Source organism: Saccostrea echinata, unplaced genomic scaffold (assembly GCF_033153115.1).
Source record: "Saccostrea echinata isolate AGI-Se365-2 ecotype Australia unplaced genomic scaffold, CSIRO_AGI_Sech_v1 ptg000034l, whole genome shotgun sequence".
In the NCBI taxonomy this organism is placed as follows: domain Eukaryota; kingdom Metazoa; phylum Mollusca; class Bivalvia; order Ostreida; family Ostreidae; genus Saccostrea; species Saccostrea echinata.
The window spans coordinates 2,642,144-2,658,932 of NW_026889783.1; the positions used below are offsets into that span (position 1 = coordinate 2,642,144).

Genomic DNA, 16,789 nt, shown 5'->3' on the forward strand with positions numbered 1-16,789 from the left:
CCTGAATACATCATGATTTTCTCAGGCAATAACCATTATGGCCGAACCTGGAACTAGAACTAGACTCATATTCATGTCATAAAGATTAGATAATTATAATTTTCGTGCAGCTGGTTTCCTAGAGGACCAAAAATAAAGAATATTTCTTTTCTGATTAATACAGGCATGTAGTATCATTATCAGAAAAAAGGAGAATTGTCCAAACCCGAAAATCCTATTCCGTTGGAGAAGGAGTAGGGGTGGGCTACAACTTACTTTCACATTTCGAATTTCATTAATTCATTACCAAATTACCGTACTTTTAATATGCTACAATAAAATGATGGGTACAATCTAATTAAAATTAGACTATCCATTTTGCTTTTAGTAAATCTGTTCGTCGCTCGAGATAAATACCTGGTTTATATTACGAAGAGTGAGTTGAAAGTTCCAATTTAGATTTGATTGCGAAGAGTCAATCAACCTTTCAATGTACATTGTCCATTGTAAAAGTTTATGTTTGAAAAATGGTGACACCCCTAGCTCCTCCGATACTATATATGTGCCTGTATGAATCAGCAAAACCACTCAAAGTGCACTGTTACCATGCATAACCATTGTGAGCTTAATGTTTAGAAAGGTATAAATGTATTTTCATTAAAAATATCACCAAGTCCTATCCTGGGGTCTTAACGTTGGATTCTGGACCGTAAATTTTAATTATTGGTAGATGGGTTATTGTTAATCATAATCATACAAACTCTACCTGTTAAATATCAATGGTCAGAAAAAAAGATTTTTCAAATATGTACTAATTTAGGATTGGACAATACACTCGAACATATTAAAGCCCGGCTTTCAGTACTTTCAGTACTTTGATTTAATGGAAGCATCCTCATGTAGTGTAGATTTAAGTTTTTTTTAGTCATGAGGGTGGGGCCACAATGGGGGGGGGGGGGGCATAAGTTTTACATAGAAAAATATTTTAATGAGAAATACAAAAATGATTTTTTTTCTTGTATAATTTTTTTTTCAAAAGCTTAATATTATAGATAGGAGTTTACTAATATAAAGTGTATATAAAAACAAAAAAGACAAGAAATATGTCTTAGTATTTTTTTTAAATTTTCAACAAAAAATACATGTAAAAAACTGGGAAAACTTCATTTCTTGAACACAGACGGATAACATTTCATGAAAGTCTCCAATTAGAATGTATCTTAATATGTTAGCAAAGTGAAATAAACAAATTAAAAAAATATATATAAATGGAAAATAAAAGATGCATTAAAATTTTTTTGAATTAAAAGATCCGAATGGAAGAGTTATCCTTCTTTATTTTCCAAGGATTGAAAAAACCTGGGTGCTATTTCAGAAACGATGAGCATTTTTTCTCCAAGACTAAAAAAATCGAACTTTGTTGCAGTGGTAGTATTCAACTTTGAACTGTTTTGAAAACAATTCATAGACAATCGCTTTCCAAGACGTGTCTCGTTCAGAGCAATTGCATTCATGTAAAAGTTAACAGCTTGCTCAGTTACTTCTTGAATTAAATAACAAAGAAGACCAGCTCTGGTTAACGTGATAATTGATTGGTCATAATTCAGCACAATGTGAAGTAATCACACTTATCCATGTCTCACCGCACACAAGGTGCTGTACAGCTACTCAAACAGTTGAAATACAACTTTTGCTTAAAAGTGTTCAAAAACAACAATCTTTAAACTACCTTTTACAGGGGTTTGCTTTTCAAATGTCCATAGTACATTTAAAAGTAAATTCATATACTTGCGATTTTTTTTGGTTTATTTTTACTTAAAATGTCGACTTGCGAGAACTTGCATTGAAATAGCTTCAGAGTATTCTTTTAAACAGTGTATCTACAAATTTTGACCCGATAATAAGCACTCATGCAAATCAAAACAATACTTCAAACGGAAATACGTCATAACGTGGAGGTATCCCATACTACCATAAAGATTTTCCCAATATATTTCAGTGTAAAACTTTCTTGGTTAGGGTGTGACCAAAAAAAATAGGATGAAAGTTTTACATTGAAAAATAAAAGAAAAAATCTGTTCAAGAACATATTCATAAGTGTTGCAGATGTATTTAAAGATTTGTTCTATATATTTCAATGTAAAACTCTTCAGAAGATTTTTCAATGACCCCACCATATTATTGTCTTTTCTAAATTATCTCCCCTTGTAAGGGGGCTTAGACCTTCATTTTAACAATTAAAACTGCCCTTTACCCAAGGATGCTTTGTAACTACTTTGGTTAAAATTGGCCCAGTGGTTTTTAAGAAGAAGTTGAAAATGTGAAAAGCTTACAGATGGACGGAAGATGAGTGATCAGAAAAGCTCACTTGAGCTTTCAGCTCAGGTGAGCTAATAATCCTGTCCCACTCATAAAATAAATTCTGTAGCGATTTACAAAACACTGAATATCCTCTATATATCAAATGGTTTTCACAATTCCTGGCATTTACTTTAACCCCTGTCCCCCTCTTTCCCCCAACATAAAATAATGTTATACACAACTCTTTTATTTTGGATTTACAATTTAATTTGTACACTATAGGAAAAACGTAATATATATGGCACATTAATACAATAACTTTTACACTGCAAATACTATACAAACAATAATACAAATTTCATAAACTTTCAAAACAATTTGTGCTTTAATAATATCTTAATAAATGTTTCTACACAAAGCAATTTATATCGAGTATCCTTTATGACTACGCATATGCAACTTGAGTTAAAACAATAAATTTCAAGCTCTTGATAGACCATTAACTGCCTCTATACATGTAACATTTATAATATAAAAAGAATGATGCAACGTAAAAAGATTTCTACAAGTCAAATATGACTTTTGTAAACTTGGATGTGAGAAACAAATTGACAAAAACTAGCATTTGGTGTATGCTGTAAATACACATGTAATTGGGACATTTTACATCATCTCAAGCCCACTACAACTCCTACCATGGAGCAAGAGCAGATAACTGGTGGCTATCAACAATGGACATTTCCTATCATTAGGACAGTTTTAAGTTTATTTACTAAGTGGAGCTAGAATTTCTAATATAGAATCCTCTGAGACATTGAGACTCCATACTGCATTGGTCTAGGTTCTGAATTATTTTTTAACACAATTTCAAGCTCTTGAAAGTCAGTTAGGCGACCAACATCTTTATCCTTGCGTACAATTGTATTAGGTAGTTTTCTGATTTTGAACACTAGTCCTTTTTGCACACCAAGCTCTTGACAACAGACAGCTAGAAGTCTATCAAATGACAGACAGTGTTTGTCCAACTCCACCTCAATGAAGTCTCTTTCCTCACTGTTGGCGACGCGCACCTTGATCACAAGCTCTACAGAATAAAATTTATTTTTACCAATGAACTGCTTTTTTCACCAAATGAGTTCTATTTGGATTGATCAAGGTTGTAAAACTTAAATCCTAAATTTAATTGCTGGCTTATGTGAACCATCTACATGTACATGTATAAGGTATATTAAATTATGTCAAAAATCCTGGTAGAGTTAATGTAATGCAAAGCAGTTGCCATGTATTACTGTCAGACATTTACCTTTGATATGTTTAAAAATGAATGTTATTGTAATTTACGAGTTTAAGTAAAAATTCTGCTCTAACAACGAACAAAAAAGTTATAGGCTAGAATACATGTATATAGCAATAACTTGTCTTAAATATTGACCATTTCAAACGATCACAAAAAGAACAGTCCCTATGAGACATCTAGGCAATTCTAAAAAAATTTCTAATGTGTAAATACTGCATGTAGTTATGTAGTTGAAAATCCCCCCCCCCCCCCCCAAGAAAATCATTGTCAAGCAAGGTGCAACCGAGGTTGACAATGTGCTTTCGATTAGTGAAATATCACCCATAGTCAAGTATCGTTGACTGTTGCTATATTCTATTGCACATGGGGTAGATTTCATTATTCATAGGGTAACAGTGCTTTTTTGTTCAACAAATCAACACCACAGTTACTGTATCTGACATATCCTACTCATGCAGAAGGAAATTTTTCAGAAACCCATTATGTTGGGAAGACATCTATGTAAACTGTTTATTCTACTACCTGTAGTATTTATAAACTGCAGGGCATATTTTTGATATATTTATGGTAACACATACTAATTAATACTAACCATTGTTGGAAGCACAGTTTTGTTCTTGAAGTCTTCCAGGATTTTCTCTGCTGGAGTCTGTTGATTTTTGGACAACTGGTTGTGTATAGGGAAAGGGAGGGTTTGCTAAGTAATTTGGGGTTATTGGAAGATCTTTCTGTACAACTTCAGCATTTGTGCCTATACAATTAGAAGATCCATTTATTTATGCATAAGTACAGCATATAGGAATTAACAAATTCAACAGTACTGTTTACTGTTTGAAATGTTATGTATTAATTAGAATTACTGCTATGATCTGACCTCCCAGCATGTTCTTGATGTCTGAGAAAGTGCTCAGCTGGCTAGCTATCTCCCCATTGTTGGTTTTTATATACTTATCAGCTCCATGTAAAAGTAAATAGGAAACTATACCACTGTGATTTCTCTTGGCAGCCCAATGTAGAGATGTCCTATAAAAAAAAAATAAATAAACAAACATAAACATAATAAACATTCTCACCATGGTTACTAAATCAAAAAAAAAAAAAACTGTGAAATGCTCTAAAAATGCTCCTACACTTATGTCAACAAAACTTGTTACATATGTAGACACACTAAGATACATCATTCTTTTTTTCCCTCTTTTTTAAGTTTAACTTTTTGTACTACTACCAGTATGGTAAATGAGACAATAAGCCCATCAGCCTTGATCACTCTTCTGATAAATCGTACAACCTATCACTTCTATTTGAAGCCGCTTAGTATTCTATATATTTAGATAAAGCCTCTAAATTCCAAAAGGAAGTCATTGTGAACTACATTTTGGTTAACACACTCTGAGAACCCAAGATGCATCAACTGACAAAGTTTGATGATTCTACACCAATTAATATCTTATAGATTAGGATATAGTTATGAAATTCTAAAAGTCGGTCATGGTGACCTACTTTTAGGTAAACATACTCTGAGACCCAAGATGCATCAATTGACAATTAAAGTTTGATGATTCTAAGCCTTTTATTATTTGAAATATTTAGATATTGTCTTGAAATTCCAAAAGTAGGAAACCATGACCTGCTAGTTGACACACTCTAAGGACCCAAGATGCATCAACTGACAAAGTTTGTTGATTCCAAGCCAGTAAGTATCTGAAATATTAAATAAAGCCATGAAATTCAACAAGTTAATTGGTAATGGTGACCTACTTTTTGATTGAAATACTCCAAGGACTCAGAATGCATCAACTGACAATGATTGATTGATTGTTGTTTAACATCCCTCTCAAGAATTTTTCACTCATATGGAGACGCCACCACTTGCCGGTGGAGGGCTACAAATTTTGACCTATACTTGGCACTTAGGGCCATTAAGCAGTGAGGGATCTTTTCCTTGCCAGCACCTACTGCGACAAGGGACCTCAGTTTATATGTGAGAACTTGTGAAAATGGATTAACAATACATAAAGGTCAGTTTTCTTGTGACAATTGTGTGTATATGTGTTAAAATTGTTAATATAACAAGTCTATTACATACATTCAGACGTATTTTAGACGAAATGTCAGTTGGAGTGTAGGCCGTCACCGGTTCGAAATTTACACATTTTCCAGAATCAAAATATGAAGGCTTGCGAAGAGAAGTGGATGTAGGCGAAAGCCTGTCCACTTCTCTAAAGAGAATAAGGTATGTCCCAATTTTAACCGCAACAAGCGATCAAAGTTGAGGCTGAATTTCCAGACATGAATTACGAAGGACTTTCCCGAGATTCGGTGAAGGCTTCAGTCCAAATATCTAGCCCAGCCGAATCTCCGCCGAGTGTCCGACATACCCAATTACAAGGCATTGCTTTACACTTAGTTAATCTAATTGTGTCTTGGGACAAGCCTTCACAGCAGTTAAAATACGTCCCACATACTTGCAATGTAGCGAATCAGAGCGGATCTGCTCCCATATGAAACTTTATTTGGATCAGAAGTTTAAAGAATTTCATTAGACTCTGAGCAAATAAAGAATGTGTTGTCAGCCAGTATCAAGCAACCATCAGGTTGGGCACACCCCACCAAATGGTCATTTATCCCCCGATTGGTGGACAATCTCCCATATCGGAGACAAATTTTACTGACCAAATGGTGGACTTTTTTATTCTATTCCAAATTTTATTAAAATAAAGCAAAAGCGCATTTACTTACGCATTGGGGAATTTTAGTGAACATATTCCTCACACAATTAACATAGTTTGATCGATTTTCCATGTGCAATTTCTCCATAACTTTCTAAAAACGATACCCATAGTTGTCTGTAACAGCCAAACTTCTTGATCAATCGGTCAAAAAAATTTTGATTGTGTCTAGAAGGATCAAAATTGTATTTTATCCAGTGGTTTAACTCTTAATAAGTTAAGTACAGGTCTCTGTAAGAATCAGGCAAAAGGTGAATCATGAGGGTTCTCAGAATTTGATGATTTTCAACACATAGATTTCTCTTGTGCTATGAACCATGTATGCAAAGTGAAAAAAGTTTTGGGTCATGGTTACTATGGAAACATGACAAAAGAAATTTCCTTAGCAACCAGTCAATTTTCCATGTGTATGGACAAAAAAATCACTAATCTTTAGGGCTTGAACTTTTTTGTGAATATTTAATAATTTCTTCTCATTTATTTTTATCGTAAAGATAAACATTCAAAGTGTTTTCACAATGCATTACATAGAAATAAGATTTTGAGATATATCTGTACTAGACATGGGTAGATATGCATGTTTTGTGTTTTTTGCTGATTCAGCATTTTTGTTGATTTTGGAATTTCCAGACATGAATTACGAAGGACTTTCCCGAGATTCGGTGAAGGCTTCAGTCCAAATATCTAGCCCAGCCGAATCTCCGCCGAGTGTCCGACATACCCAATTACAAGGCATTGCTTTACACTTAGTTAATCTAATTGTGTCTTGGGACAAGCCTTCACAGCAGTTAAAATACGTCCCACATACTTGCAATGTAGCGAATCAGAGCGGATCTGCTCCCATATGAAACTTTATTTGGATCAGAAGTTTAAAGAATTTCATTAGACTCTGAGCAAATAAAGAATGTGTTGTCAGCCAGTATCAAGCAACCACCAGGTTGGGCACACCCCACCAAATGGTCATTTATCCCCCGATTGGTGGACAATCTCCCATATCGGAGACAAATTTTACTGACCAAATGGTGGACTTTTTTATTCTATTCCAAATTTTATTAAAATAAAGCAAAAGCGCATTTACTTACGCATTGGGGAATTTTAGTGAACTGTACTTAACTTATTAAGAGTTAAACCACTGGATAAAATACAATTTTGATCCTTCTAGACACAATCATTAATAATTTCTTCTCATTTATTTTTATCGTAAAGATAAACATTCAAAGTGTTTTCACAATGCATTACATAGAAATAAGATTTTGAGATATATCTGTACTAGACATGGGTAGATATGCATGTTTTGTGTTTTTTGCTGATTCAGCATTTTTGTTGATTTTGGTACTTTTCAAAGCCTTATCAGACTTCTGGCGTAATACAGGAGTTGCAAGTATTTCGCATAATAGGAGAGGAATGTTTCTTTTGGACTTTAAATTCAAAATGGTGTGTTTTTTGAAAATTCCAATCCGTTGCCTAGCAACAAAAATGGATGTTTTGATAAATAAAAATGGAAAATCGTACAATGTGAACATTATTAATCTAATAATTTGTTATCTGAGAGTATAAAAACACAGTTTAAAGTAAGGAAATATATCTGAGACACCTTTGCAAACCAAGAAATATTGTAAAGATACTTATCTCCACGGCAACCACGAATTCTCCATAGCAACAAAGCAAATAAAGTCACTTTCGGCAAACATTTATGAACAATTATAAAATATTAATCCTCAGTTTGGTATTGCGATTATAATCAAATTTGATTTTGTAATAGATGTCTTAGCAAAGTACATTTTAATAATTTAGCCCATTTTTATACTTTTAACCCAGGGTAACAACATTTGAGCACATAAGAACCAAAAAATGTTATGGAGAGTTACTAGCAATTTTCTGTAACAACTTGAACTTTTTTTGGCACGCATGGTCACCGATTATCATGAAACTTTGCTCGTTATAATAGTTACAATTATAATAGTTTGACAACAGAATTTTAAATCAATCAAAGTTTGGTTGTCATGGGAACAGACAGGTTGATTTCAACAAAATTTAGATTTTCGGCTACTTTGAATCCTTATTGACCCTTCACAAGCACTCAAAAAACCAAATTGGCCATTTATATATAAAAATAAAAACAATAAACCTTGTTGCCACTTATTATGTAAAGAAAGTATTTGGAATAGATCTCTATATAGGTAGTAACCATGGTTACACTCGGCATACATTTTATATACAGAAAAACGCTCAGTATTATCTTATTATGGGAGTTACATGACTTAATTTATCGCCAGTGATAAAGAAACAATAAAAATAGTTTACCTTATGAAAAGAACTTTTAGCAATATTATTCTAACAATGAAAATATCAGTTGCCGAGATGACACAGCATAGTACCACGATTTGTGCGTAAGTTATAACCCAGCAAACAAAGATTGGGGTATAAAGGAATCACCTGTCTGTCTGTCTCTGTGTCCTTTTGTCCATGCAATCATGTCCGGGTTATAACTTTGTAGTGCTTTGTAATCTAGAAACAATACATTACAAGTTCATTCTTGATAAAAAAAAAATTGTTAATAGTCTGAGGGTGTATCTTGACTTTTACCCAAGGTCATTTTAGCTAGTTCAAGGTCACTAGCAGTTAAAAGTATAAAATTCGTGTCTGATCTATAACTTTTTCTGTATTGCTGCTTGAAATTGGTTTAGCGGTTCTAGAGAAGAAGTTGAAAATGTTCAAAAGTTAATGCACGACGGATGACGCACGACGACAGACAAAAACGGATAGCAATAGGTCACCTGAGTGACTCAGGTGATCTAAAAAGTTGTTAAGCCATGTAATTAACCATAAATTTAGGGGGTATAAGCAACAAGAGGCCCATGGGCCACATCGTTCACCTGAGCACTGTGGCTGGGGAAAAAAGCAAAAATCAGTTCAGAATTGAAAAGCTTTAATGCATAAGTGGTCCTGACCTACCCTCTAAATTGGAATGGGGGGGGGGTATGATTTGAACAAAATTGAATCTACACTAACTAAAGATGCTTACATATTTCTTTGTCTGTGACTTTTTTCCTACAAGTTTGAACTTTCGTTATGGTCCCACCCTACCCCCGCGTTATGGTCCCACCCTACCCCCGGGGGTCATGGTTTGAACAAATCTGAATCTTCACTATCTATTATGACCAATCATAGCTTTGCTGTTCTTGAGAAGATTTAAAAAAAATTTCCTATGTATTCATATACATAACTTTAATTGCCAATTGTAGTCCCACCCTATCCCCAGGGGGTCATCATTTTCTTCAAACATGAATCTACACTAACTTAGGATACTTCCGAATAGTTAATAACCAATCATGGCTTTGCTGTTCTTGAGAAGATTTTTTTTCTATATATTCCTATGTAAAACTTTTATTGTCCATTGTGGCCCCACCCTACCCTAGGGGGGTGGGTTATGATTTGAACATACTTAAATCTACACCACCTGAGGATGCTTTCATATAAATATGACCGCTCATGGCTTTGCTGTTCTTGAGAAGAAGATTTCTAAATTTTTTTCCTATACTCCTATGTAAAACTTTCATCGTCCATTGTGGCCCCACCCTATACCAGGGGATCAAGATTTGAACAAACTTGAATCTACACCACCTGAGGATACTTCCATATAAATATGACCAATCATGGCTTTGCTGTTCTTGAGAAGAAGATTTTTAAAGATTTTTCCTATAAATTCTTATGTAAAAATTTTATCGTCCATTATGGCCCTGCCCTAAACCCGGAGGTCATGATTTGAAAAAAATAGAATTTACACTACCTGAGGATGAATCCACACGAGTTTCATCTTTCCTGGCCCAGTGGTTCTTGAGAAGAAGATTTTTAAAAGATGCCATTAATTTTCACTAATTTGTAATTATCTCCCCTTGGAAGAGGGCGTGGATCTTCATTTTAACAAACTTGAATTCCCTTTACCAAAGAATACTTTGTGCCAAGTTTGGTTGAAATTGGCCCAGTAGTTCTGGAGAAGAAGATGAAATTGTGAAAAGTTTACGACAACAACGACGACAGACAATTTTCGATCAGAAAAGCTCACTTGAGCCTTCGGCTCAGGTGAGCTAAAAATTCAAACATTGTTTCATTTCTTACCATGTCAACCAGTCTCCCTAACAAAAAATATTATGCTTCTTGTCAGTTTGTCTCTATATATAATCAATACCCATCTATTTTCGCATAGTGTTCTAAGAGTTTATAAGGCATAAGCATTCTATGCCGTAATAGTGCACGGCTTCTTTTTCTAAAGAAAATCTGACATCACCCATGGCAGGGATCGAACTCACGATCACGAGATTGTCAGTCCGACGTGCTGCTACCGACATGACGCCATTATCAAACACTTATTTTAATGTATATAAACCTAGTTTCAAATATTTGACACTTAAAAGAAAACAAAACATTTTTTAAAAAAATAGATTCTTACAATTTTTTATCCCTTTATTAAATTAAGGTTCTTTGAAATTTTCTGTACATTATACCTAACTGCATGAAACACTCAAAATTATGACGTAATTGTTTCACATCGTGACGTTATAATAGGGGTATACCAGCATGTTAGTAAGAGGTGATGAAACGTTGGAAATCGAAAAAAATATTTTTGCTTTTATACAACAGTCAGCATAATAATAACAAAAGTGTTGTGGTTTGCATGCACCTCCGGCTTGTGCACCATGTATCAAACCCCAACTACTTTTTAGGCATAGTGCATGCAAAGCAATTTATTACTATTACATAAATCAAACGCTTGAATCCATACTTTTCAAAACTTATTTCCCTTGGTAGCCATCTTTGAGGAAGAACCAGTAGAACCCTCACAGTAGGCTTTTTAGTTTTCTGGTTTGTATTTTTGTCATTTGACTAGAAAAAATTTTTGCTTCTATACTGATTGCCACAGGATAAGGCTACCCATACATTGAAGGAAAAGAATTTAAACACAATTGATGCATCCGAGCACGCCCATATATTTGGTAGGAAAAAGTCGTTTTTTCCCTTTTGACCTTTTGGTTGACCCCGCAAAAGGACACAACTTTTGCAAAGTATGGATTAGATTATTCACCAAAGTAATGTGGAATAGCCTATTAATGTCCCCAATTCAACATTCCAAAATTATACATGTTGATACAAATTAATAAGGAGAATATTAGTGATCCTGATATGATATCTACACTTTTAACCTAAAATGACATTGAACATTGCCAGAATGACCTTGGATCAAGGCAACAACATACCTAAAGGCCATGTGTAATATTTTTGTGAAAAATGAACGTTCAATGTTTTTTCAATTAAAGAGCTGTGAACAAGAAATGAACTTGACACTTTTCCTGGAAATGGCCTTGACCATGCCAAAATGATCTTGAATAAATATGAAGACACACCCCTGAGTCATTAGCAATATTTGTGTCAGGTATGGGCTTCCAGTGTTTAATCATTTCAAGATGTAGACAGGACACAATGTATACATTTTTTAAATAGATCATGAACCTGATCAAATAACCTTTCATCAAAATCATGACATACTTTAAGGTCATAATCAATTTTTCTATGAAGTATGGACATCCAATACTTTCCATTAGAAAATTACCGTAGACCTGGCACTAATTTAACATTTTTTCTGCCAGTGATTTTCACTTGCTAGAATTATCATGGGTCAAGACCATGACACACTCTTTGTTCACATGCAATCTATGCCAAAAATGAACTTCGAAATGGCTCTCCATTACAAAGTTATGTGGCCTGGACACATATTTTAAACCTTTTGTTGAAGTGACCTTGATCTTACTGGAATGACCTTGGGTTAAGGTTTGAACATACCAATGGGGCATAAATCTTTTTGTGAAGCATGAGCTCACAATAATTCGAAATGTGGTCAGGACACGAATTATACATTTATCTGTAAAGGACCTTGAACTTGATCATCTGACATTGAATGAAGAACATGATACACCTCTTAAACAATCTCTGTATGAAGTATGAATATCCGATGTGCCTCCATAAGAAAGTTATAGACCAGACAAATTTTACACTATTTACTGCCAACGACCTTGAACTAGCTGAAATGACCTTGGGTGAAACGTTAAAGTCAAAATTCAAGCTCAGATTATAAACAATCGTTTTTTCAAGAAGGAACTTTCAATCTTTCTCCATTACAAAATTATGACCCCATCATGATTGCACAGACAAATGAACACAGAAACAGACAGACAAAGTGATTCCTTTATACTCCAGTCTTTGTTTGCTGGGTTATAACTATGGCACAAATGATGTGTTATCATGGCAGCCGATATTTTCATTGTTAGAATAATATTGCTAAAACTTCTTTTCATAAGGTAAACTATTTTTATTGTTTCTTTATCACTGCCGATAAAGTTAAGTCATGTAACTCCCATAATAAGATAATACTGGGCGTTTTTCTGTATATAAAATGTATGCCGAGTTTAATCATGGTTACCACCTATATAGAGATCTATTCCAAATACTTTCTTTACATAATAAGTGGCAACAAGGTTTATTGTTTTTATTTTTATATGTAAATGGCCAATTTGGTTTTTTGAGTGCTTGTGAAGGGTCAATAAAGATTCAAAATAGCCGAAAATCTAAATTTTGTTGAAATCAACATGTCTGTTACCATGACAACCAAGGTACATAGCAACCAGACTTTGTTTGATTTAAAATTCTGTTGTCAAACTATTATAATTGTAACTATTATAACAAGCAAAGTTTCATGATAATCGGTGACCTTGCGTGCCAAAAAAAGTTCAAGTTGTTACAGAAAATTGTTAGTTACTGTAACTCTCCATAACATATTTTGGTTCTTATGTGCTCAAATGTTGTTACCCTGGGTTAAAAGTATAAAAATGGGCTAAATTATAAAAATGTACTTTGCTAAGAAATCTATTACAAAATCAAATTTGATTAATCGCAATATGCTACCAAACTGTGGATTAATATTTTATAATTGTTCATAAATGTTTGCCGAAAGTGACTTTATTTGCTTTGTTGCTATGGAGAATTTGTGGTTGCCATGGAGATAAGTATCTTTACAATATTTTTTGGTTTGCAAAGGTGTCTCAGATATATTTCCTTACTTTAAACTGTGTTTTTATACTCTCAGATAACAAATTATTAGATTAATAATGTTCACATTGTACGATTTTCCATTTTTATTTATCAAAACATCCATTTTTGTTGCTAGGCAACGGATTGGAATTTTCAAAAAACACACCATTTTGAATTTAAAGTCCAAAAGAGACATTCCTCTGCTTTTATGTGAAATACTTGCAACTCCTGTATTATGCCAGAAGTTTGAGTAATAAGGCTTTGAAAAGTACCAAAATCAACAAAAATGCTGAATCAGCAAAAAACACAAAACATGCATATCTACCCATGTCTAGTACAGATATATCTCAAAATCTTATTTCTCATTGTGAAAACACTTTAAATATTTATCTTTACGATAAGAATAAATAAGAAGAAATTATTAAATATTCACAATAAATTTCAAGCCCTAAAGTTTTTGTGATTTTTTTGTCCATACACATGGAAAATTGACTGGTTGCTAAGGAAATTTCTTTTGTCATGTTTCAATAGTAACCATGACCCAAAACTTTTTTCACTTTGCATACATTGATTGTAGCACAAGAGAAATCTATATGTTGAAAATCATCAAATTCTGAGAACCCTCATGATTCACTTTCAAACCTACTTTGCCTGATTCTTACAGAGACTTGCACTTAAGTTTCAAATGCTTTTTGGATCTTTGTCAATATTTATTTCCATAAAACCCCATTAAACATGAGCTCCTCATTACTTTACTGGTATGGTTGGCACTTAATGCTATAAAGTTAAATTTTTCTAGACTTGAAATGTAATATCTATTGTTATTTTCTTTTAGGATGAAGTTGCATATTCCATGCGACCTTTTGTGGTTTAATATGTATATTACTGATGAATTTAATATATTTAATAAATAATTTTAAATAAAAGATTTACAAAGTGACTTTTGCAATTATTCTTGTTTTCGTTCAAAGTACATCGTTTTAAAACAATAATTATATCATAATCTAACTTCATTTACTATTTTTATAGAGAACAAAGCTATTGCGTACAAAATAAAATGATATAAAGGTGAAAACTTATTTTTCTTTTGATTTCCTAATTGAAAATTGACACAAATGTGCCTCTGTAGTAAAATCCGACTTTTGACCAGGTTAAAAAAAGATCATCGTTTTTATTGGTTTGCATTATTTGATTGGTTGCCCAGATAATCGAAATAGAAAGTAAAGAACATGATTGACAGGTGCAGCATCGTTGGAGAAGGTGGGAATTTTCTTTTTAAGTAAAAACGGAGAAACGTTGCACTTGTTTACATACATGATGTTTTTTGTCAAATTTTGAACGACTCTGCGCAAAAAATTACACGTTGAATTTCCGATTTTTTTCACTCAGAACACCGATAAATATCTATATTTTATTCCACATGGTTTAAAATTATGCACCATTCCACGCCATTCTGTGGAATTGAACACAACCTTTTTTTCTCCCAATGGTCAGTAAAATTCGTCTCCGATATGGGAGATTGTCCAACAAACGGGGTATAAATGACCATGTGCCCAACCTGACCATGACGCTGTACTAAAATTAGCATCACACAGATTCCCCGCGACTTACCATCCATTAACTTTATTTTGGCTATTGATGTCCACACCTGATGATTCTATTAAAGCCTTGACTGACTCTAAATCGCCTATACATGCTGCTTCTCTGAGCTGCTCCTCAGAATCAGTTGAATTGTCCATTTTCACATGCACATGCAGGAAACGGTCATCAGCTCCATAATTGCCGGAATCATCAAAACGCTCTTAAATATTCCGGTTACGTAAATTAAAAAAAAAGCAATTGAAATAAAAATGTCTTGTCTCAGAGTAGGGGATTGTCCTATAGGCCTACTGTATAAAAGAAAAATAAAGCTAATTATCAGTTAATTATCGGCCGCAGCTGCGGGACCCAGCGGCAACTGATCTATATGTATGGCACTCTCTACCAATCGCATCATCTCGGGCCTTTCCGTCAGAGGTCGGAAAAACATCCCGAGTCGGAAAGGCCCGGGAAGCATTGTGTTAAAACGAAAACTCTATCCGGACATCATTGAAAACAATGGATATAGAAAAGAAAACGACATTTTCGTATACTTATGCCCTGTTCATACGGAGAGTTAAATTCGAATTAAACGTAAGTTACTGCGAATTAAACTCTCCGAGTGAACAGGGCATTATATTGCACAGGTACTTGACGTTTTAAACCTTAATTAAGCTTTCTCTTTATAGTATGGGGATATTTTTATCAATAAAGAGAAAGGTTTAAAATGTCAAGTTATATTGGAAAAAATAATAATAATGAGGGGATACCCTACGGCTTTCCATAGTAATCCAATCCCTTCCTAAGGGCATGTATCGTACTTCTTTGAAATGAATATCTGATATATGATATATATTCAAATAATTAAATATAACTCACAGGAACTGTAATAATTATTTTTTACCTCATTATTCATGTTATTATAATAATAACACAAGGCATCGAACTCCAAAATTTTAAAAAGAAAAGTACCCCCTCCTTTCCACTGAAGAGTTGCAGTCATTAACGCTTTCAGAGAAAACACAATGGAAAGCTGTTGAACAATATACTCTTCTGCATTTTTTTTCCTTCAAAAACTATACACGACGTTTGTCTTTATTTTCTTTTTTTTCCCCGTAAATAGCGTTCAATCATTGTTTGCTGGAAAATTCGTTCACACAACGAAGTGCTTTTCATTCATTCATCTATCTTTTATTTCCTCTATAAAGAGATTTGAGCTCGAGGTAGAACAAAGAAGCTCATTTTAAAAATGATATACATATTATATATCATTAATACAAACAAAAGGGAAAATAAAGTGTCAAATATAATGTACAATATCGCTCACAATTGTCCATGCAACAAATTTACATGTGCGAGTACGTCGCACATAACCTTTGGTACTGCGCGCAAGCACAAACTATAATAATTTTAAATTCAGTTTTTTGAAGTCTCTCTCTTGAGGTTCATTTAGAAGTGTTTCAGGTTTCCGCCCTAGGAGTCCAATGAGAAAAAGATCTTTCTCACAGAAACCACAAACTTCTGCTCCAAGCCTGATGTCAAAGAAGTTAAAATGGTTAACAATCGAGTTCTACCATTCGTTGTGACTACCAGACAGCTAGGGCACCACAGTCCCTGAAAGAGTTGTTTACAGACAGTGTCGTCATATAGAGAAAGACACAAGTGTGCACGCCGAAGCACTTGAAAATTTTGTGAATACAATAAGTTTGCAGGCAAATTTCAGTTTTTTTTAAATATCACTGGTGATTTCTGCGTAAGACCAGATGTCACATGGTTCGCTGTATTTGGATTTTTATTGACTAAAAGGCTGTTCTAAAATTAC

General features: G+C 33.8%; 1 protein-coding gene across 1 annotated transcript; it reads right to left on the reverse strand.

Moving 5' to 3' along the window:
• Positions 1–2,561: 2,561 nt before the first annotated feature.
• LOC133199375 (ankyrin repeat domain-containing protein 40-like) lies at positions 2,562–15,158 on the reverse strand. Its single transcript, XM_061335182.1, has 4 exons — positions 15,001–15,158; positions 4,452–4,600; positions 4,170–4,328; positions 2,562–3,364 (listed from the first exon to the last, which is right to left on the reverse strand). The coding sequence occupies exons 1-4, from the start codon at positions 15,126–15,128 to the stop codon at positions 3,072–3,074; spliced, it is 729 nt and encodes a 242-aa protein (XP_061191166.1). The 5' UTR covers positions 15,129–15,158; the 3' UTR covers positions 2,562–3,071.
• Positions 15,159–16,789: the final 1,631 nt, after the last annotated feature.